The following is a 22,846-nucleotide window of genomic DNA, read 5'->3' on the forward strand; positions in this document are numbered from 1 at the left end:
TCAATTAATGAATTATGCTGTAATGAAATATGATAGAAGATTATGTAATCTTAAAAAGAACACATTAGATAGATAGTTAGCAATATAAAATTATCATAATATAACATAAAGTCAGAATAATTTTAATTTAAAAAATATAATGGTAGGTATAAGAAAAATGTTTATCATATTGATGATCCAAAAATGGTAAGACTATGTTTCCATTTTCTTTTCTTTCTTTCTTTCTGTAATATCTTTTTATGAACCATGTTTTATATCATAATTAGAAATGGAAATTTATTTTTAAAATTCTGGAACTCAGAAGTCAATCTTTTCCAAGGTACACAGTACTCCTCTCATTTTCTCGGTTAGGAATCTTGGGGTGTTTCCTCTCTTGAGAGCCTCCTACCTCACTGGGAGCTGAAACCATTCAGCTGAGGCAATAAGCGTTACTGGGTTGTTCATTGTTCAGCAGGAAACATATTGCAAGTACTGGAGAATGCATGACATATCTTTCGAGCTATTAGATGGAATAAAGGTAGTTTTGCTAAATGAAGACAGTATTTATTTAATGTCATTCTGATTTGCAGCTATAAGCAAAAGTTTTGTGTGTATGTAGCCCATCATATATTGTATAAAACAGTTCTTAGGAAAATTTACTTTTAGGTCATTAGAGTAACATTGAGACACTAACTGAAATATTGCAATGATTTTTGTACATCTTAAGTATGAATTGTTCTTTCAGGCAAGCTCAGCTTTTTCCTGTTTTATTTCTTGACCAGATGTGTATCAAATATGCAATTCCTCCATAAAACACACAATTAAAAGATCAATGAATAAGGAAGGGCACCCTATTTATATTTTAAATAGCTTTTATTATCATGACATTATATTTGAAAATGTAATTATACTTTGTAAAAAACCTAGACACTTTTTTCAAAACTGTAACCCTGGGTGAAGTTGGATGTATAATTTTAATAAAATTCATCAGGCGATATTACCTTTGGTTTACTTGCAAGTTTGTTGAGAGGTGTACCTTTGAGAACTCTTCCTTTATTCCTGACTCTTATATAATAAGCTCAGGCTCAAGCAAAGGATAATGATGATTTGGTTGCTGTTATTTTCATCCATGTGCAAATCCGCAAATCCAATGCCGAGTCATGAAAACCTACTTTGACAATGCCGCGGAACGGTTTCTTTCCCTGGGAATTATTTTGAAAACTAGCCATTTGTGTATCTTTTAAGGAAAGGGAAAAAATGAGCACATTTATTATTTTTTAAAATTAGGGTCTGAATTTTGACAATGTCAAGATTTACAGTATATCCCCGTTTGTTTTGGATACACCAGTGACTTCTACTTCTAGAAGACAAAGATATATTACTTAAACAACCAAAGGTAAGAACCCAGTGATATTTAGAGTTATATTTTTCACAAATGCTTATACCTCTGTTTTGATTCATTAAAGTATCAGCTTTTGCTTTGCTTTGCATGTGATGTGCTTTCTAGATACAGCTGATGATTGTATTTTTATTAACTTGTCTGTCTTTTTGACAGGTAAGTGAATACTCCACCTGGCAAGTTGATTCTACTAATCTGAATATCAGAACATAGTGATTTGCTTTTCACAAAGTTTAGTTTTATTTTTAGAAGTCAAAAACAATACCTTTGGCAGGTATGCTTTTCTCCAAAGGAAATATGATATATTGATTTTTCTTTCTAAAATATTTGGAGATAGGACACTACCAAACTCATGTAAATCTTAAAGAATTAACCCCTAAAAATAAGAGCTCCAACTCACTGGGACCTTAAGTATCAGCTACTTTATCAACATTATTATAACAACCTACATATCACCTTTTAGAGATGAATAAGTGGTCTGAAGAGATTAAGTGCCTCACCCAAGGACACAGTACTATTCTATGAAGGAGCTAGAAGTTAAATCACCTTGCCTTCTTCTAACTAACTCTCTGTGATAAGTGTGTGTATTTTAATCAGAAAAAAACTTATTGGCTGGGCCTGGTAGGTAATCTCAGCATTCTGGGAGGCCAGAGTGGGTGGATCCTTGAGCCCAGGAGTTCGAGACCAGCCTGGGCAACATGGCAAAACCTCATCTCTACGAAAAATGCAAAAATTAGTCAGGTGTGGTGGTGTGTGTCTGTAGTCCCAGCTACTCAGGAGGCTGAGATGGGAGGATCACTTGAGCCCAGGAGGTAGAGGTTGCAGTGAGCTGAGATCACACCACTGCACTCCAGCCTGGGTGAAACAGAGAGACTCTGTATCAAAAACAAAAACAAAAACAAAAAAAACCTGTTATGAATTACTGTCATATTTTTCTTTAATTAAAAAATGAGTACTGCGTTTATCATATAATAAGATGACATGTTTTAAAATATCAGTGATTTCATTCTATATTGGAAAGCTGAACATTCTTAAACCAACATTTAAAAATGTTTCTATCAATAAATATATATCTTATAACTGGCTTTTTACATTTTGACCTTTTTGTTTATATATCCTTTAATCAATTACACTCATTCTTTCACTTGGATAACATCCACGAACACCAATCATTCATTTCATTGTCATTTTCCCATTCAGCAAATAAAAGAGGGTAGGGAGTGAAGTATTAGGGTGTCATTGAAATTAAAAGGCCTATTATTTACCTGTTATATCTTATGTCCCATAGAGAATATACCCTCTTTTCTCCACTCTGGGAACATTAACAAACATTGTTAATGAAAATAATCTCAGTAAAGCAAAAAATTATACAGGCCACAGTCAAAGTTAGTGTTTTGTGCAATACAACAATTAAAAAAATTTTGTTGCTTTTTATGAATGTGCATAAGGCACTGTATAAGGTGCTGGAGACCTTAAATGAACTCTAATAAAAATTAGAGCTCACCGTGACCTATCAAGTCTGGGGGAGAGACACTGACATAAATGGATCATGATAAAATAATGGGTCAGTTCACTGATGATAAGCTGTTTATATTATGTGAGTGTTGAGGAGGAACCACGAGCACTCAGACATCCTAATTCCAACTGTATTAGTCTGCTAGGGCTGCCATAACAGAAGATTGCAGACTGGTGGTCAACAGAAATTTATTTCTCTCGCTTTTGGAGGCTGAAGTCCAAGATCAAGGTGCCGGCAGTTTTGGTTTCTTCTGAGGCCTCTCTCCTTAGCTTGCAGATTGTCATCTTTTCACTCTGTCCTCACATAGCCATTCCTTTGTGCACATGATCTCTCCTGTCTCTTTGCATGTCCACATTTCCTCTTCTTACAAGGACACCAGTCAGATTGGATCAGGTCCACCCTAATCTAATGGCCTCACTTTGGCTTAAGCATCTCTTTAAAGGTCCTGTCTGCAAAAACCGTCACATTCTGAGGTGTTAGGAGTTAGAGCTTCAGCGTATGGATTTTGGCGGGGACACAATTCAATCCAATTGATTTTACGGACTTTTTTTTAGACTTTTCAAAACACCTGAATTTCTAGAGAAATTCCATTGTGAAACAGATATTGGGGTGAGGAACCCTAAGATAAAAGGCAGGGACTACTTCAGTTCATCAACATTTACTAATTTTTATAATGAAATATTCAGAATTATGAATATTTTCTGATTCAGTGGAGGTGGAGAAGTGGGAAGAATAACACATTAAAGTCTCCAGTCATTGTGCAAAGTCTTTGTTCATACTCTTGATTGCATAACATATTGGTTTTAAAGAAAACTTTCTTTGATGACAAAGGATCTTGTGATGCCCCAGGATCATAATTAATAGATATGATTTTATAGTTATAATCAATTTTTTATGTTTTTCAACCAATCCTTATTGACAAATATACCCATTTCTAGATACTAGGCTTATAATAGGGCACAAAAACAGAATTCTTGCTCTTATTATGCTTACATGTTCTGGTGTTTAAAACACTCTTACATTACTTTGTGTTCTTATAAAACATTTTGCTTAAAGGAAGGAGTATTGGAAAATATATTGGATTATTTGATGGTTTCAGTTAATTGACTTTTGATTAATTGAGCTTTTTGTTTTATAGCAGATACTGCTTTAACGTTTTCTGTGAATTGTGAAGTTGATGATCACGATTATGATGATAATGATCTCTTTGGTAAAACTGTTTCTCCCTGAGCAAGTATTGGATTCTCTTTATATGTTGATAACAATTTGACTTACCAAGTGTGGCAGGTCCTTGTGTTTCCTGGGCCAACATAGCAACAGTGCTTTGTCAGCTCTGTTTTCATTTTTCATGAGAATTACAGCTGGCTTATGAGCCTATTAGGACAATTATTATTTTCTTTATTAGTTGCTTTGATAATTTTAAAGTCTTAAAGTGATATTTCAGGGGAAGAGATTAAAGAAAGATTAATCATTTTAAGTTTGTCTCTTTAGACAAGTTGATGGTTCTCTTTCCAAACTTAGAGATCATATAAGAATATTATCAGCTAGTATTTGTATAACTTTTCACAGCCTTCAATATTGCTTTACACATATTTTTCATTACCTCCCCATAGAGACTTATTACAATAGGCAGGGCAGGTATTATTATTTCCACTTTACAGAAGAGAAGACCCTGAATCTCAGAAAGATTTTTTTGTCAGGGTTTCACAGGTAATTTGCTAAAGAGCTAACGCTAGAAACTAAGCCCCTGTGGAAGAAGTGATTGCTATTTTCAGGCACTGGCTGTTTCTCCTTTGCAGAGCAGGCAAAGCCCAATCTAGAAGTTACACAACTCCTTGAACATTGTTAAATGCTCAAAACCAAACTTAGTTCTGCCATTAAATACTGAGATGGAATGAGTGAGATGAAAAACATTATTATGGAAATTGTTTATTTTTTATTTATTTGTAGCATGTTATACAACAGATCCCTAGGCCTTATTCCTCCTAACGGAAACATTGTGCCCTTTGACCAACATGTACCCTGCCCAATAATGGAAAATATTATTTTAAAGCAAAGGTGCTGACACAAATGATTTTTGATATTAAATAGAACCCTGTTTTAATTTTTAAAAATGTGAATTTTTTCATGAAGAAATGTATTAGGAGAAAATACAGATAAACACAAAGAAGAAAACAAAAATACTGATGATCCCACCACTAAAAACTTATTGTTTAACATTAAGGTGTTTATTATTTCTATGTACATATACACACTTTTAAAATAGAATGGTATGATATTATGAATAGTACTTCACAATTTGCTTTTTCTTTAATTTTTAAATTTTAGTTTTAAATTTTTATTATCTATTTATCTCTATCTATCAATCAATCAATCAATCATCTACCTATCTATCTATCTATTTAGAGACCAGGTTATTAGACTGGCTAATTTTTGTATCTTTTGTAGAGATGGAGTTTCCTCATGTTGCCCAGGCTACTCTCGAACTCCATAACCAATGTATATTTTTGCACATGTATTTTAAGTTTGCAAATCAGTATCTTCTTCCATGCATAATTCTGCAATTTGTGCTTTTTTCACTTGAAATTATTTTGGAAATTATCCATGTTAATATATATACAGCTATTTCATTTTACAATATTGCTTATTAATATTCTAGCCTATAAATGCATATTTTATTCCCCTTTTCTACTTTTCTTTTCTATTAACGAAAGATTGATTGTTTCCATTCCTTTGCTCTTATTAACATTGCTGCAATAAAAATCCTTAGTCTAAGGAGACTAAGTCTCCTTAGTCACATGTTCAAGAGCGGTTCTCATGTGTTTCCAGAAGTGGAACTGCTAGCTGTAGTTTCAGTTCACTAGAGCCAACCAGATTGCTGCCCAAAGTTACTGTATCATTTTGCATTCTGCTAGACCTACAGAAGTATATCATTTTTTCCCATACACTGATTGACATTTAATATTGTCAGATTTTAAAGTTTTCCTCAATTCTATGAGTGAACATTTTTTACACTGTGGTTTTGGATTCACATTTACTAGTGAAGTTAGACGAACTCCCATGTGTTTATTAGTCATTTGGATTTCTTCTCTGTGAATTACATGTTAATATTCTTGGTCTGCTTTTTTGAGTTGGGTTTTTTAATCCATTCAATATTTAACACAAATTTAAGAAATGCCTAGTAGGTGTCAGGCATTAATATTGCCCCACAAGTAACTATGTACCTCTGACTATGTTCCTCTGACTATTAACTGCAATTTAATTTTACCTTTCTGAAGCATAAAATCCTGCCATCTACTAAAGTCATTTGTGTATTTTACTAATCTGTAAACCCCGTAAGTCATTTCACAATGAATATTTGTTTACCAGTTTATGGCTCACATACAGGCTGTATTACATCACCCAAGAAGTGAATTACTTCTGGATAGAATTACAAACTGAATTGAGGAATCCAGTTTGAAAGGCTGATGTATTAGACAGACTTTAAAGCACAATCTTTTTTTTCCCTTTATTATTTGGGAAGGAGTCTTGCTCTGTCGCCCAGGTTGGGGTGCAGTAGCGTGATCTCGGCTCACTGCAACCTCTGCCTCCCAGGTTTAAGTGATTTTCTCACCTCGGCCTCCCAAGTAGCTGGGATTACAGGCACCCACCATCATTCCCGGCTAATTTATACATTTTGAATTCTATACCATGTAAATTAATTACTTAGTGAATATATACAGTGACACCCATTTCAAAATGTAAAACAGCATATCATTATATATGAATTATGAAATATTCATATATTCCTTATAGTAAAACGATTTATAATCCTTTGGATATATACCCAGTAATGGGATTGCTGGGTCAAATGGAATTTCTATTTCTAGGTCCTTGAGGAATCGCCACACTGTCTTCCACAATGGTTGAACTAATTTATACTCCCACCAACAGTGTAAAAGTGTTCCTATTTCTCCACATCCTCTCCAGCATCTGTTGTCTCCAGATTTTTTAATGATCGCCATTCTGACTGGCGTGAGATGGTATCTCAATGTTGTTTTGATTTGCATTTCTCTGATGACCAGTGATGATGAGCGTTTTTTCATACATTTGCTGGCCTCATATATGTCTTCTTTTGTAAAGTATCTGTTCATATCCTTTGCCCACTTTTGAACACGTGCACACGAATGTTCATTGCAGCACCATTTACAATAGCAAAGACCTGGAACCAACCCAAATGCCCATCGATGATAGACTGGATAGAGAAAATGTGGCACATATACACCATGGAACATTATGCAGCCATCAAAAACGATGCGATTGGGTCCTTTGTAGGGACATGGATGAACCTGGAAACCATCATTCTCAGCAAACTGACAGAAGAGCAGAAGATCAAACACCGCATGTTCTCACTCATAGGCGGGTGTTGAACAATGGGAACACATGGACACAGGGAGGGGAGCACTACACACTGGGGTCAGTTGGGGGGAAATAGGGGAGGAATGGTGGGGGGTGGGGAGCTGGGGAGAGATAGCAAGGGGAGAGATGCCAGATGTAGGTGATGGGGGGGAAGGCAGCAAATCACACTGCCACGTGTGTACCTATGCAACAATCTTGCATGTTCTTCACATGTACCCCAAAACCTAAAATGCAATAAAATAAATAAATGGGAAAAAAAGAGAAATATTCATATATTCATATTATATGAACTACAAAGTATGAATTATATCATTCATACTTCTACCACCAGGAATTAACAATTGTTGACTTCTATCAAATTGGCTCTCAGTCCTTTTACGGCGTGTGAAAAAATAAAACTTTATATTTAAAGTTCTTTCAACAAACCACGGCCAGATGCCATAGCTCATACCTGTAATCCCAGCACTTTGGGAGGCTGAGGTGGGCCAAGGTCAGGAGTTCGAGACCAGCCTGACCAACATGGTGAAACCCCATCTCTACCCGAAATACAAAAATTAGCTGGCCGTGGTGGGGCACATCTATAGACCCAGCTACTCAGGAGGCTGAGGCAGGAGAATCACCTGAACCTGAGAGGCTGAGGTTGCAGTGAGCCGAGATCATGCCATTGCACTCTAGCCTGGGTAAGAGAGCAAGACTCCATCTCAAAAACAAACAAACAAACAAAAAGCAAACCGTAACCTCCCAGCCCCTTTCCTATTTCCCTAGGAGCAATCACTACTGTGAGTTTGGTGTATATCCTTCAGGGTAATTCTCCATCCTTTTATGTACTTCTGTCTTCCCCACCACTTCTTTTCTTGCCGTTTATTCTGACAAACCTACTCTGCCCTCCGATCTGCTATGGCTGCCTGAAGGCACTCTGTCCTCTCACACATTTGTTTCTTTACCTGCTACTGCTTCCACCTGGAATCTTGTTCCACATTATCATATGCTTAGGTAAGTGTTTTGTCTTTGCTCAATATTGCTCTGGCCTTGTCTTTTCAGGAAAGGTCAAGATCTCTATAGAGATTTAGGTACATTTCTTACATTTCTTCTCGGTTCCCCCAACACCCCTTGCCCTGAGCCACATCTTTATGCTAGATACTGTCCTTTTGCCCTCTGGATTTCTTTCTAACCCTTTTTCACTATGCTCTCTGGATGAGAGAGCTGCCTTTGTTGGAGGTATTCCCTTGTCTTCTGGGGTCATCGGTGCAGAATCCTAGCAGGGGATCATTTTGTCAGTTGCAGGGTTGGGGGAGGTGGTGGTGAGATCAGGGCATTGAGTACTCTAGCTATGTTCTTCCTGTGGGCTTGCCTTGTGCTGACTGTTCTTCAGTGTTAAGACACTGTTCCTCACAGTTATTCTGCATAACTCCCCCTCTTTCCAGGGCCACACCAAATTTCTCTTCTTGCCCTTGGATCCCAGTGATAGTAACAGTTTGGCCACTTCTAACCTAAGGTTACTGCACCATCATTTGTGGTTCCCCTATACCAACATCTTTGTAAATAGTCTCTTTGGAAATAACCTCTTCCAGACTTACCTTATTTTGAGTGTGTCTTTCTTTTTGGGTGGAACCCTGACTGAGAACCTCCTTCAAAAGTACTATCCATTATATATCCTTTTCGTCTTATTCATTGTAGTATTAATTTATTGAAGGCATGTATCATACATTTTGTCAATATCTGTGTTCATAGCATTGAGCACACTTTGTGTGGCTAGCAGGTATTGTTAAATATTTTTGTTGTGAGAAGCAAGAATGGAAGGAAATGATGGAAGATGGTAGGATTATAGTCACCAGTTTCTTAAAAATCTTAGTTTGGGCCAAGCATGGTGGCTCATGCCTGTAATCCTAGCACTCTGGGAGGCCAAAGTGGGCAGATCATCTGAGGTCAGGAGTTTGAGACCAGCCTGGCCAACATGGTGAAACCCCGTCTCTACTGAAAATACAAAAATTAGCCGGGCCTGGTGGTGCACACCTTTAATCCCAGCTACTTGGGAGGCTGAGGCAGGAGAGAATTGCCTGAACTCGGGAGGTGGACGTTGTAGTGAGCTGAGATTGTGCCACTGTACTCCAGGGTGGGCAATAGAGCGAGACTCCATCTTAAAAAAAAATCTTAGTTTGGTTTCCTAGAAATTTCTTACTTCTCTCAGTCGTCTAATCAGTTCAGGAACCATTTTCTCTGTATTTCTGCTCTATGGAAATCGCTTCATTAGGAGTGGCGTGCTGGCTGGTGTGTCAGTGAAGGGACCAGTGATGCTAAAGTTCAGTAAAGCAGGAGGTGTCTCTTGGGGGTGGAAGATGGAAGTGGAGCCTGAGACTAATGGAGAAGGCGTGGAAAAGCTTCCGTGGCTATAGGAAGAGGATTAATGAGCAGTATTAAGAGCCAAGCTGAAACTCTGTAGCAAGAACTTACAGTGCATCTAGTCTGCTTTACTTTACACAACACTACTATATTAGTCTTCCTAAAATAAACCTGGGATGATGTCATTCTCTTGCCTTAAAATCCTCAATGACTCTTCATTTCATGTGGAAAGAAGAATGAGCCCCTATTTTGATGCAGTGCTCTTACTCACAGACCTGTTTCTCACTATTTCTCTGTGGGTAGAAATCAAACCAGTTTAATTTCTATTCTCCAGATGGGCTTTCATAGGAGTTCCATGGGAATATCTCCTGCTTCTGTGTCTTTACTCATGAATTCCCATTTGCCTAGAATAAGAAGACTTTCTCCTGCCCCATTTCCGCCTGATAAATCCTACCTACCCAGGCCGCTTATTTTCTGTTTGCTCTTAAATTTACTGTTTCAGGAAGCATCTCCTATGGTGGCTTCATCTTCCAAGAGAGAGCCTCTCCTTTCCTATCCCCAGATCCTGCTGGCCATTCCTGACTTTAAGTAGCCTCCTACATTGACGCCTCCTGCTCTTGGGATACTAAGAATGTCCTATCACTGTTAATATCTGGGTTTCCTCACTGTCCTCTGTTTAACATTACTAACACTTTTGATACTAATTCTCTGTATTAAATTCCCTCTATTGAACCACCTGATGTTAGCCATTTTTCTGATGGGACCCTGATTGAAAGATCGTGCTTCAAGACTTTGTACAATTCCATCTTCTTCATGGAACTGTTTTCATTATGTGGCTGAAAAAGGTTTTAAAAACTCCCCTAGAATATTAAAAATATCTGTTATTTCAACAATCATATTTTTCTTATGACATTGTAAAAATATCTACTAATTTCTAAACAAAGAAAGTATCTCAGAAATTGAGGAAAGGATGATTGACATTTACAAATAATTATCAAATAATTATCTAAGTTCTCTTATAGATACCAAACTACTTGTTCATTTTAGTACTCTTGTCTTGTTCTCCACTACTAGTTGTAAACCCTTTTGGGGGCATACTGTATCATCTTTGGGTTTGTTCCTTATCCAACTGGCAGAGAACTTTGTGCATTGTACATGCACACTGTTAAGTTGGACACAGACTCATTGCTTGGCATGTGTATTTTTAATTTTCATTTTATATTCCAGTTGTTCTTTGCTATTACATAGAAGTAAAATTTATTTTTTACATTGATTTACAATCATGTGACCTTGCTAAATTCACTTATTTGTTCTAATAATTTTTTTCTAGACGCTGAAGAATTTATTTTATGGTTGACTACATACACTATTATGTCATCTGCAAGTACAGAATTTTACTACTTTTCCAGTTCAGATGCTTTGTATTCTTTTTCTTGCCTTATTTCAAGTGCTAGAACCTCCAGTGCAATGTTGAATACTTCTAGAATATCCTTGTCTTATTCTTGACTTCGGGAGGAAAATATTCAGTCTTTCATCATTAAGTATAATGTTAATGGTAGTTTTTTTTATTTTGTTTGTTTGTTTGTTTTTGACAGATTCTGGCTCTGTCACCCAGGCTGGAGTACAGTGGCAAGATCTTGGCTCACTACAAACTCTGCCTCCTAGGTTCAAGTGATTCTTCTGCCTTAGCCCCCTGAGTAGCTGGGATTACAGGTGCATGCCCATGCCTGGCTAATTTTTGTATTTTTAGTAGAGACAGGGTTTTGCCATATCGGCTAGGCTGGTCTCCAACTCCTGACCTCAAGTGATCTACCAGCCCCAGCCTCCCAAAGTGCTAAGATTATAGGTGTGAGGCACTGCACCTGGCCAGTGTTAACTGTAGATTTTTTGATACATGCTGTTTATCAGGTTGAGGAAGTTCCCTCCTATTCCTGGTTTGCTAAGAGTTCTAGTTATAAATAGGTGTTGAATTTTGGAAAATGCATTTTCTACACTTGTCGAAATCAGCATTTGCTTTCTCTCATCTTTTATATTCTTATTGTGAATTTTACTGATTACTTTTCAAATTTATACCTACATTTCTCATTTTAAGTTAAAAAATACTTATAATAGTTGCTTGTAAGTTTTGTTTGCAACAACTGCCCATAAAGATTTCAGATTTGTAGATCTGAAATTTCAAAGAGGTAACAGCAACCTTGAAGCCTTTCCTAACCATTATTTTCTCTCTTCCACTTATGGTATACGGAAAAAAACGAAGGCACTATAGGCAAATAACATAGAGTAATGTTTCACAAGTTGTGATTCAGGAATCCTTTGCAACATAATTACTTACGGTGCTTGATAAAACTGTACATTTATGTGCCCCACCAAAACCTTATTCAGATTCTGCAAACAGGGCCCTGAATATGCATTTTTTTTTGTTATTTTTTTTTCTTTGTTTGCTTTCGTTTTGTTTTGTTTTGAAATAGAGTCTCACTCTTTTGTCCAGCCTGGAGTGCAGTGGCACAATCTCAGCTCACTGCAACCTCTGCCTCCTGGGTTCAAACGATTCTTCTGCCTCAGCCTCCTGACTAGCTGAGACTACAGGCGCATTCCACCATGCCTGGCTAATTTTTGTTTGTATTTTCAGTAGAGACAGAGTTTCACTGTGTTAGCCAGGATGGTCTCGATCTCCTTACCTTGTGATCTGCCCACTTTGGCCTCCCAAAGTGCTGGAATTACAGGTGTGAGCCACTGTGCCCATCCCGAATATGCATTTTCAACAAGCTTCACAACTATATTCACGCTAAATTTAGAGAACCACTATTACATAGTTAATTATGTGTGGGTTTTTGTGTGTATGTGGATACACAGCATATCTTCTCTGCCCTTTTATACAAAGAAGACATTATTATTTTATTTACAAATGTGTAAACTGAGGTTCCATGAGATTAAAAAATCTCACATGAGTTCATTCAGCTATTAAGTGGCAAAGCCGGGTTTTGAACCCAAGCTAGGGCCTGATTTCAATCAGTAGAATATACTGCTTCCATGTATTCACAGTTCATGTTCTGTATTTGTTTTACTCAAATTACCCACAAGATTTTCTCAACCATTGCTTTGGTATATTTTTGTGTAGTCTGTTCTATCCTCACTTAAGGGAGGAATTTTTGTGATTCAGGTAAAAATGAAAGCTGAATCTTGTTTTCCAAAGCAGTTGTTTCTCTTCGATTCACAAATTTCAATTCAAAGACTCATGCATGGGAAAACCAGTAAAGCAATGAAGTCCCTAAAAGAATATATATTTTTTTGTTCTTTTAAATGTTTTGTCTATGATTCTACGATACCAAAAGAGTTAAAAAGTATATGAAAATAATAAGCAATTACTGTTAAATTTTTTTCTCAAACTATAGAGTAATTTTACCCTTAAAAACAGATGGAAAATTCAAAATAAAATATTAGCAAATGTGGTGGCACATACCTGTATTCCCAGCTACACAGAAAGCTGAGGCGGGAGGACTGCTTGAGCCCAGGAGTTTGAGGCTGTAGTGAGCCATGATCACACCACTGCATTCCAGCCTAGGTGATAGGGTAAGACCCTGTGTCAAAAAAAAAATTCAATTATTATGTTTTAAACATATCAACTCTTTCTGTCAGTCAATACACTAAATCAGTGTTGCTTGCTTAAACAGACAATATATGTAGTCTATGGTTTATATTTTCCTGTTGAGGTTCAGTGGTCCTCAAGTTTAAAAGCGGGTTATTAAAATGATGTACTAGGATAATGACTACTTTAATATTAAAATTTAAATATGTTTTTGATTTTTAATGCCAAAAATGTTGGGGAAATTAGGAATCAGTGTAATGAGAAGTTAGAAGCATGGATTTTTGGCATCATATATACTTTGGTTCACACAGCTATATATTGAGTATACATTCTGGCTTTGTGTTCTTGGCAAATTAAGTACATTTTCTGAGTTCCAGGCTCCATATCTGCAAGAACCCGAGGAAATACTTACTTCACAGTTTGTAGTGAGAATTACCTGAATAGACTGCTTTATGTCTGGCATATAGTACGAACCCAGTAAATTGTCAAGTAAGTTATTACATTAAAGAATGGCATTGCTAAAAACATATACTTTTTTTTCATTTTCAACAATATATTTATTCAACCCAGTACATCCAAATATTATTCTAACATGTGATCAATATTTTAAAAATTAGTAATGAGATATCTTGCCTTCTTTTTTTACTCACACACTCCAGCCCATCTCAATTCACATGTTAAATTTCCAAGTAAATGTTCAATATATATTTAGATTTATAAAATTCACAATTGAAAATGAAGGTTCACATAGTCAAGTTGTTCCAAACACACTTAAAAGTCTCCTAATAACTTTATTATCATTTCTAATAGTTAAAATTCAATACAATTTAAAATCCAGTCCTGAGTCCCACTAGCCACATTTCTTGTGCTCGGTAGCCACAAAAGCTGGTGGCCACCGCATTGGACAGCATTTTTTTTTTAAACAGAATTTTTATCTGTCACCCAGGCTGGAGTGCACTGGAACCTAAACCCCACAGGCTCAAGTGATCCTCCTACCTCAGCCTCCTGAACAGCTGGGACTACAGGCATGCACTACCACACCCGACTAATTTTTGTATTTTTAGTGGAGATGGAGATCTCACCATGTTGCCCAGGCTGGTCTGGAACTCCTGACCTCAAGTAATTTGCCCTCCGTGGCCTCTCAAAGTGCTGAGATTACAGGCATGAGCCACGGCACCCGGCCTGGACAGCATATTTAGTGTCTGATCTTTGGTTCTCAGCTCTGGCTACTCAGCAGAATCCAGAATCCATAGAAAAGGCTTTTAAGAGCACAGTTCCACAGCCCCCTAATCCCAACCTTACTCAGTGCTGGAAGGGACACTGGTTCCAAGAGGCAGCCTGTATTTTTTGATGGAAGGATGTGACAGGGCTGCATCTTTATTGTTTCACCTTGAACGCTGGAGACAGCTTTAAGGAAGAGATAACTGGTTGTGCCTTAGACCATTTTATGCTGCATTTACAAAAAAAGGAATTTTTTTTTTTCATTCTGGAGGCTAAGTCCAAAGTCAACCCCCTTCTTCTTAATTTTTTTGATGCAAATATTTTTGTATTTAAGAATTGAGGTAAAATTTGCATACTAGGAGTAAAATACACATATATTAAGGGTACAATTTGATGCCTTTGATCAATGTATGCACGCATGTAACAACCTTCCCCAGTTTTCATTCCAGAAAGTTCCCTTGTGCCCTTTTCAATAATCTCACCCCCACATAGACAACTACTATTTTTATTTCTATCAGCAATGTTTTGCATGTCCTTGAATTTTATATAAATATAATCATGCAGTATATACTCTTATATTTGACTTCTTTCATATTTTGGAGATTCATCCATGCTGTTGTAAGTATCAGGAGTTTATTTCTACTTATTGCTGAAGAGTATTTCATTGTTTTTTTAAAACCAGATTATTTATCCATTCCTCTATTGATGAAGATATGGGTTGCTTCCCAATATGGGATTTATACAAATTAGCTAATGAAAACATTCTTGTACAAGTGTTTTTATATACATATAATTTCATTTCATTATATGTGTTTTGTTTAGAATTCTAATGATATTCAATGCATTAACAATTTTTTTAGACTTAGTGTCTTTTTTGTGTCCTCTTTAAGAAGTCTTGCCTATCCCAAGGTCATGAGGATATTTTCCTATGTTTTCAGCTAGAGGCTTTATAATTTTAGCTTCTAAGTTTAGGTCTGTGATCCATCTGAAATTGAGTCAATACATGTAGGGGAATTACTGAGTAACAGAGTAGTTGTGTGTTTTTAGGCAACTGCCAAACAGTTTGTCAAAGAGGTTGTATCATCTTTCCTCGCACCAGCGACGTGCGTGACATTAGGTGGTGCTGGTCTTTTAAATTTTAGCCATAGTGCTAGGTGTGAAAAAGTATCTTATTGTGGTTTCAATTTGCATTTATTTGTTGGCTAATGAGCTAAGCACATGAAAATGTGCTTATTGATTATTTTTATATCTTCTTTTAGAAAGAATTTGTTGAAGATTCTTGTTTATATTTTTATTGGGTTGTTTTTCTTTCTATTGTTGATTTGCATAAAATTTCATAAATATGATGTATATGCCTTGTCAGATAAATGTACTATGAATATAATTATCTGGGGCTTGCCTTTACATCTTCTTATATGTCTTTTGATAAGCAAAACTTTAGAATTTTTGATGCTATCCAATGCATTAAAAATTTCTTTTAGGGCCAGGCATGGTGGCTCACACCTGTAATCCCATCACTTTGAGACACCAAGGGGGGTAGATCAGGAGTTCGAGACCAACCTGGCCAATGTGCTGAAATCCTGACTCTACTAAAAATACAAAAAAAATTAGCCAGGCATGGTGGTGCACACCTGTAATCCCAGCTACTCATGTGGCTGAGGCAGGAGAACAGCTTGAACCAAGGAGGCAGAGGTTGCAGTTAGCCAAGATCTCGCCACTGCACTCCAGCCTGGGTAACAGAGTGAGACTGTCTCAAAAATTTTTTTTCTTTTAGATTGAGTGTCTTTTTTGTGCCCTCTCTAAGAAATCTTGCCTACCCCAAAGTTATGAGAATATTTTCCTATGTTTTCTTCTAGAAGCTTTATAATTTTAGCTTTTATGTTTAGGTCCGTGATCCATATTGAATTAATTTTTGTGGTGGTGTGAAGTAGGGGTGGAGTTTTCTTTTTTCCTCCATGTACTTTAAAAATGATAATTTACTTTATTTGCACACTCAGGCCACAAGATTTTCAAGTTTCCAAAGTGAACATGGAATTAATGGAACTAATTGAATCCGACATGCAAAGGCCCCTAAATGAGTGTGTACCGTTGGTTGTTGTTATTGATTTCTCATTTTTTTAGAGTTTCTGTAATATTCCCTTTGCCTCTGATTAAGCAAGACAGTTTTTGTGAGGTTGTCACATTTGCCACCAGCAGTCACATTTGCCACCAGCTCTCTCCCCAGTGACTTGTACCTCTCTGTCTCTATAGCTTCCCGACGTTTCTCAGAATCTTCATGTTTCATGTCTTTGTTGATTGATCACATAAAATCTTCTTCACAAGCATTTTTTTCTTTATGTTGTTAATTTCTGTATAAACAATTGAAGTAATTCTGTTATGGCAAGTGATTTTATGTCTGTAACAAATAGACATTTATTTGTAGCTTTAACTTTATTATTTATGTTTCTGTATTACTTAAATGAAAAATGAAATAATTATAATGAATTGTGTTTAAGGTACCCGGTTAAAACTTGGTGCAGAATAGATTCCACTTTAATGCTAAAAAGCTTTTTAGTAAATGTCAAGTTTTCTGTTCTAGAGCTCCTGCATGAACTTATCCGAAAAACTCACAATCTAGCAGGAGAGCCTGACGTATCAGTACCCATGCAGTAGCCAGTGGTAAAGAGGTAGACACACAGAACAAAAAAATAGGGAAGTAAAAAAAGGTGTGCTGTGCCCAAGTAATCACTGATGTCTTTTGTTTTTTTGAGACAGAATCTCTGTCATCCAGGCTGGAGTGCAGTGGTATGATCTCAGCTCCCTGCAACCTCCGCATTCTGAGTTCAAGAGATTCTCCTGCCTCAGTGTCTTGAGTAGCTGGGATTATAGGCATCTGCCATCATGCCTAGCTAATTTTTGTGTTTTTGTAGAGATAGGGTTTCACCATGTTGGCCAGGCTGGTCTTGAACTCTTGACCTCAGGTGATCAGCCCCCTTCGGCCTCCCAAAATGCTGGGATTACAGGCATGAGCCACCGCCCCCAGCCTCATTGATGTCTTTACATAGGGCATATATCAACCAGTTTTTGAAGGGCAAATAGGATTTTTCCTGGGAGAACAAAAAGGGTCAAGAATTCCAAGCTAAATGAACAGCATGAGCAAAGTTATTGTTAAATAGAGGTCTATATAAAAATTACAAACACATCTATCTGACATATTATCAAATACTTACAACACAGGGAAATGGCCAAAGCTAATCAAGGTTTCTGGATACTGATTGTATCTGGTCAGTTCAGTTGTATATCTGGTGGGACATCTTTTAAATAGCATAAAGGTGTTTTTCATCATCGCTAAACTCACCTTTCTTCAAATTTTCTCTAGTGCTTGTGAATTTAAGACACAAATATCAGTGATTTTCTTATTTCTATTTTTAATTTTAATTTTCTTTTTAGAGATGAGATCATTCTCTATCAGCCAGGCTAGAGTACAGTGGCACAATCACAGCTCACTGCAGCCTTGACATCCAAGACTCAAGTGATCTGCCTGCCTCAGCCTGCCAAGTAGCTGGGACTACGGATGCACCTCACCACGCTGGGCTAATAGTTCATTCTTATTTTGGAGAGATGGAGATCTTGCTAAGTTGCCCATCTTGAACTCCTGGCCTCAAGCAATCCTCCCACCTCAGCCTCCCAAAGTGGAGGATTATAGATGTGAGCCACCAAGCCCAGCCTGTGATTTTTGCTCACTTCAATAAAAAATCCATGAATATATTTCAGGAGACAATATTCTCATCATCTTGAAAGGTTTGACTAATGTAAAAATTTGCAGACCATTTGCAGTGGCTCATGTCTGTAATTCCAGTACTTTGGGAGGCCGAGGTTGGTGGATCACCTGGTCAGGAGTTTAAGACTAGTCTGGTCAACATGACGAAACCTCGTCTCTATGAAAAATACAAAAAAATTAGCTGAGCATGGTGGCATGTGCCTGTAGTCCCAGCTACTTGGAAAGCTGAGGCAGGAGAATCACTTGAACCTGGGAGGTGGAGGTTGCAGTAAGTGGAGATCGCACCATTGCACTCCAGCCTGGGTGACAGAGTGAGACTCCATCTCAAAAAATAAAATAAAAATTTGCAGTAAAATTTGGAATTTGTTGTAATGTAGATATTCAAATACCTGCAAAAAATTAAAAAAGGCAGTTTGACCATTAATGTTCCTCCTAAATTTTCTTCAAACAACAATAGCAACAAAAAGTCTGGGTAATGTGCTCTGCTTTTCTCCTCTCTACCACTTCTCCCACACTCCCTCTTTCTCTTTTTCTTTCTCTTCTTTCACATTTCCTGTTCTGTCCTTTCCTTCCCCTCATTTTGACAACCATCTCCAATGTTCTACAGCACTTCATGTATTGAAAATCAAGAAAGGAACTTGTTCATTTGCAGAAACCGAATTGTACACTGGCCTTTTTCAACAGAAAGAGTTTTCATTCGTGGAAATAGATGCTAACAGTCATTAGAAGGGCTGGGGCAATAGGCTCTAGGCTGAACCACAGGCATGACCCCAGAAAACATCCCAGAATTAGCCAGCAGGGAAGTTTCTTCCTATCTTGTAACCTGAAAGTGGGCAGTGAGGAAGCTCCCACTGGAGCTGTTTCTTCAAGAATGTACCCCCTTAACTGTGAGCCACTTCCGCTGCAATCAGGCACAACCGTCACCCTCCTCCTGATAGATGCATTCCAGCATAAACTGGATGCCCTTCCTTTGGCATCAGGAAAACTATTGATCAGACGGGATAGCTGCCTCAGAATACCCAACGTGTCCCTGCCCGTTCTTGCTGGCAGCCATAGCAGAAATGGAAGAACCGTTGTCTTCACCTCACTTCCGCCTTCCAAATCTCATACAAATGCACTTAATTGACTAAACCTGAGCACCATAAATGCCATCCAGAATCTGAGCTGCAAAGCAGACTGGGTAATGTAGACTTTTAGCTCTTCCAGGTTTTGCAGATTATGAAAGCACACTAGAAGGAGAGAAGAATGGATGATGTGGGCCAGTTCACCCTATCTGTCGCCCTAAGAACCATTTCAAAGTCATTGCAAATTCAGTGAGTTTTCACAACTTCTAATGAAATGTTTTGTGACTATAGTTTTTAAAACACAAAGTAAAGTTTGTTCATTCTGTAAGCATTTCTTAAGTACCCATTATGTGCAAGCATGCTGCTATGGTTACAAAGGCCTCTCTCCTAGAGGAGGTTGTAGCCTTGCGAAGACAGAGTGTGTAACAATTTAGCTAGTGGAAAATAATTGAAATATGGACAAAATGCAGTGGCAGAGAAGAGAAGGAAGCAATTGCTTAGGTCAAAGGTGAGGAGTCAGTGGCTTGGACTTGAGCAATGGATAACATCTATTTGAACTCAAGAGAAGTGGGCTTTTGAAGCCCAAGGAGAGCACCTGCAGAGGTACAGAGGCATGAAACAGCATGGCTCAGGCAGGAAACTGCAGCTGGACCACCACTTCGTACCTTAGTAATAATCTGTTCTCATAGCATAGCTCAAGCATTAAAAAAAATTGTTATATGGTAGGCGCAGTGGTTCACGGCTGTAATTCCAGCACGTTGGGAGGCTGGCGGGGGCGGGGAGGGGGTGGATCACCTGAGGTCAGGAGTTCGAGACCAGCCTGATCAACACGGTGAAACCTCGTCACTAGTAAAAATACAAAAATTAGCCGGGCATGGTGGCAGGTGCCTGTAATTCCAGCTACTTGGGAGGCTGGGACAGGACAATTGCTTGAACCCAGGAGGCAGAGGTTGCAAAGAGCCAAGATCACGCCATTGTATCCAGCCTGGATGATAGACTAAGACTCTGTCAAAAAGAAAGAAAGAAAAGAAGGAAAGAAAGAAAGAAATTTTATTGGATTCCAATAATTCATATGTTAATTGAGTCACTGATGCATGTACACAAAACTGTTAAGTAATAAAATTAGGAAAAAGTTATACTAAAATTTTTAACAACTATCAAAGTTGTTGAGTATTTACCGATCAGAAAAGGATAGTTATAAAGGATGGTTACAAACAACTGGTCTAGTTGTATTGGTGGGTACCTTAATATAGCAGCCCTTTTTAAATATAGCTTAAAGTTTCCTGGGCCCATGGGGTTTTTGGATTCAAATAAATTTGCATAGTCATCAATGGCACAGACTTCCGGCTCCACCTACACCCAGAGGGCCTCCAGCCTTATCCCCTTAAAAAGGCTGGCAAGGTTTTCCGGGGAATCCCTCAAGGGATGCCTCACATGTCTCTTTTTGAACATAAGCATGTTCTTTAAGTGGCTGGCTCTTTTAAGAGCGGGTATCAAACTCCAGGCGTAGGCGATCAAGGCCAGTAGGGATTAAGGGGAAGAACGTTCTCAACTCTGCAGTCAGAACCATTCTGGTACCGAGTATTGGAAGCCAAGGGCGCAGCAGGTGATGGCATCTTTCATGTGGTTATGAAGTGGGAAGGTTCCCTGATTCCCCTTGCAGGACGTGTGGCAGGGGTGTGGCTCGCCTGTTCGGTCGCCCCGCTGCTCAAACCCCCGAGGGAAGGGGAAGCACGCAGACCGACAGGTGCCCAAGCCCAAGTGGGCACGAGTTAGCATGCCCCTTTAGCCTCGCACTCCCGGGACAGCCGTGCTCACTTACCCCGCCCCCGCCCCATCCTTTTCCTGAGTCCTGGACAAATCAGGTCACACGAACTGTTTGAAAGGTGATGAATGCGGAGGCTTTATTGAACATTCGGGGTGACTTTGAGCGGATGGGGAGCTGGAGTGGGAAGGTGGAGGGGTGCGGGGCTAATCTTCCTCTGGAGTTCCGCCATTCTCGATGGAACTCCTCTTGATGTTCAGACGCCTCTTCCCTCCTACTCTGCAGTGCAGCCCTGCTGCTCTCCACCGCTCTCCCCGCTCTGTTCCTGGGCTCCTCTCGACATTCAGCCACTTGTGTGTGTGCCCGCTAAGGTCTCAGGTTTATATGGGCACAGAATCTGGGGCCAGAGTGGTCTCTCGGAAAATGCAACACTGGGGCAAAAACAGGAGTGCCTGTTTTCACTTAGGTCCGAGGGCACAGACCTGAGTGTGGAGCCCTCGCCAGGGACCCCACCCTTCTCTACCCAGAGCTTCCCTGCCCCCACCTCCCGTAGCAGTTACTGGCATTCTCTAGATGAGTGCCCTCAAACAGGAGAGGGGATCCTTCCTGAGGACCAAGAACAGAAATCACAGACAGTCGGAAGCTGAAGCCAGTGAAGAAGGCAATGTCTCAGACAGCAGACAAAGGAGCATGGGGTGTGCTGGGAGCAGCTGGAAAGTGAATTGAAATTCCACCCTGCATCCTCTACCTTCGCTGAGGAAGTAATACGCCCTGACTAAAGTTTAGGCCAGTGTTTCTCAAAATAAGTTGCTTGGGTATATATGCATCTGAATAATTTAGGGGACTTGCTGAAAATGTGATCAATTTATTTCTTCTAAAGTTTGAATCCCATTGAAAACGATTTTGTCTAAATGCCTGTAGAAATTCACAGCTGATTACCTCCATTACATCTACTGCTTTTTACTGTTAGTTAATTGTTTGATGGATATGTGAGGTCCCTGTGGTTTTGTTCTACAGTTACATTGATTGAATATTTCGAAACTGGGATCAATCCAGATTTTTAAATGATTTTTATCTCTGGTACATTCTTAAATTTAAAAAATTTTACAAAAAAACTGGTCAATGGAAATTAGGGGAATAGGCCATGCCTGTATTCTATTAAAGGATAATTCCTATGTAAAACTGCAAATAGGTGCTATTATAGTCTAAGAAAAATGTCAGGGTTGATATGGTTTGGCTGTGCACCCACCCAAATCTCATCTTGAACTGTGGCTCCCATAATCCCCATGTGTCATGGGAGGAACTCAGTGGGAGGTAGTTGAATCATGGAGGCAGGTTTTCCCATGCTATTCTCATGATAGTGACTAAGTCTCATGAGATCTGATGGTTTTATAAAAGAGAGTTTCCCTGCACAAGCTGTCTTGCCTGCTGCCATGTAAGATATGCCTTTGCCTCTCCTTTGACCTCTGCCATGATTGTGAGGCCCTCCCAGCCATGTGTAACTGTGAGTCCACAAACCTCTTTCCTTTATCAATTACCCAGTCTCAGGTATGTCTTTATTAGCAGCATGAGAACAGACTAATACATAGGGTGAAACTTTTGATTTTATATATATAAATATATAAAAATAGTCTTCCCACTAATAAGACTTCTTTCTTCTCAGATATGAAACTAACCATGAAGAAAAATATTATCAATACACAGCAGTCCTTTGTAAACATGCCCAATGTGATTGTACCAGATATTGAGAAGGAAATACGAAGGATGGAAAATGGAGCATGCAGGTAAATGCAAACATTTTCCCATGCATTTTTAATG

At 38.4% G+C, this 22,846-nt stretch overlaps 1 protein-coding gene across 1 annotated transcript in view; it reads left to right on the forward strand.

The window, feature by feature from the left end:
* Positions 1–1,100: 1,100 nt before the first annotated feature.
* The window catches only part of CNGA1 (cyclic nucleotide gated channel subunit alpha 1), a 38,446-nt gene continuing 16,700 nt past the window's right edge, over positions 1,101–22,846 (forward strand). The window contains exons 1-2 of the mRNA XM_037742591.1: positions 1,101–1,375; positions 22,692–22,812. Of these exons, the coding sequence (XP_037598519.1) occupies positions 22,694–22,812 (119 nt within the window). The 5' untranslated portion in view covers positions 1,101–1,375; positions 22,692–22,693. The remainder of the gene's footprint in view (positions 1,376–22,691; positions 22,813–22,846) is intronic.

Source organism: Cebus imitator, unplaced genomic scaffold, assembly GCF_001604975.1.
Source record: "Cebus imitator isolate Cc_AM_T3 unplaced genomic scaffold, Cebus_imitator-1.0 Scaffold124, whole genome shotgun sequence".
In the NCBI taxonomy this organism is placed as follows: domain Eukaryota; kingdom Metazoa; phylum Chordata; class Mammalia; order Primates; family Cebidae; genus Cebus; species Cebus imitator.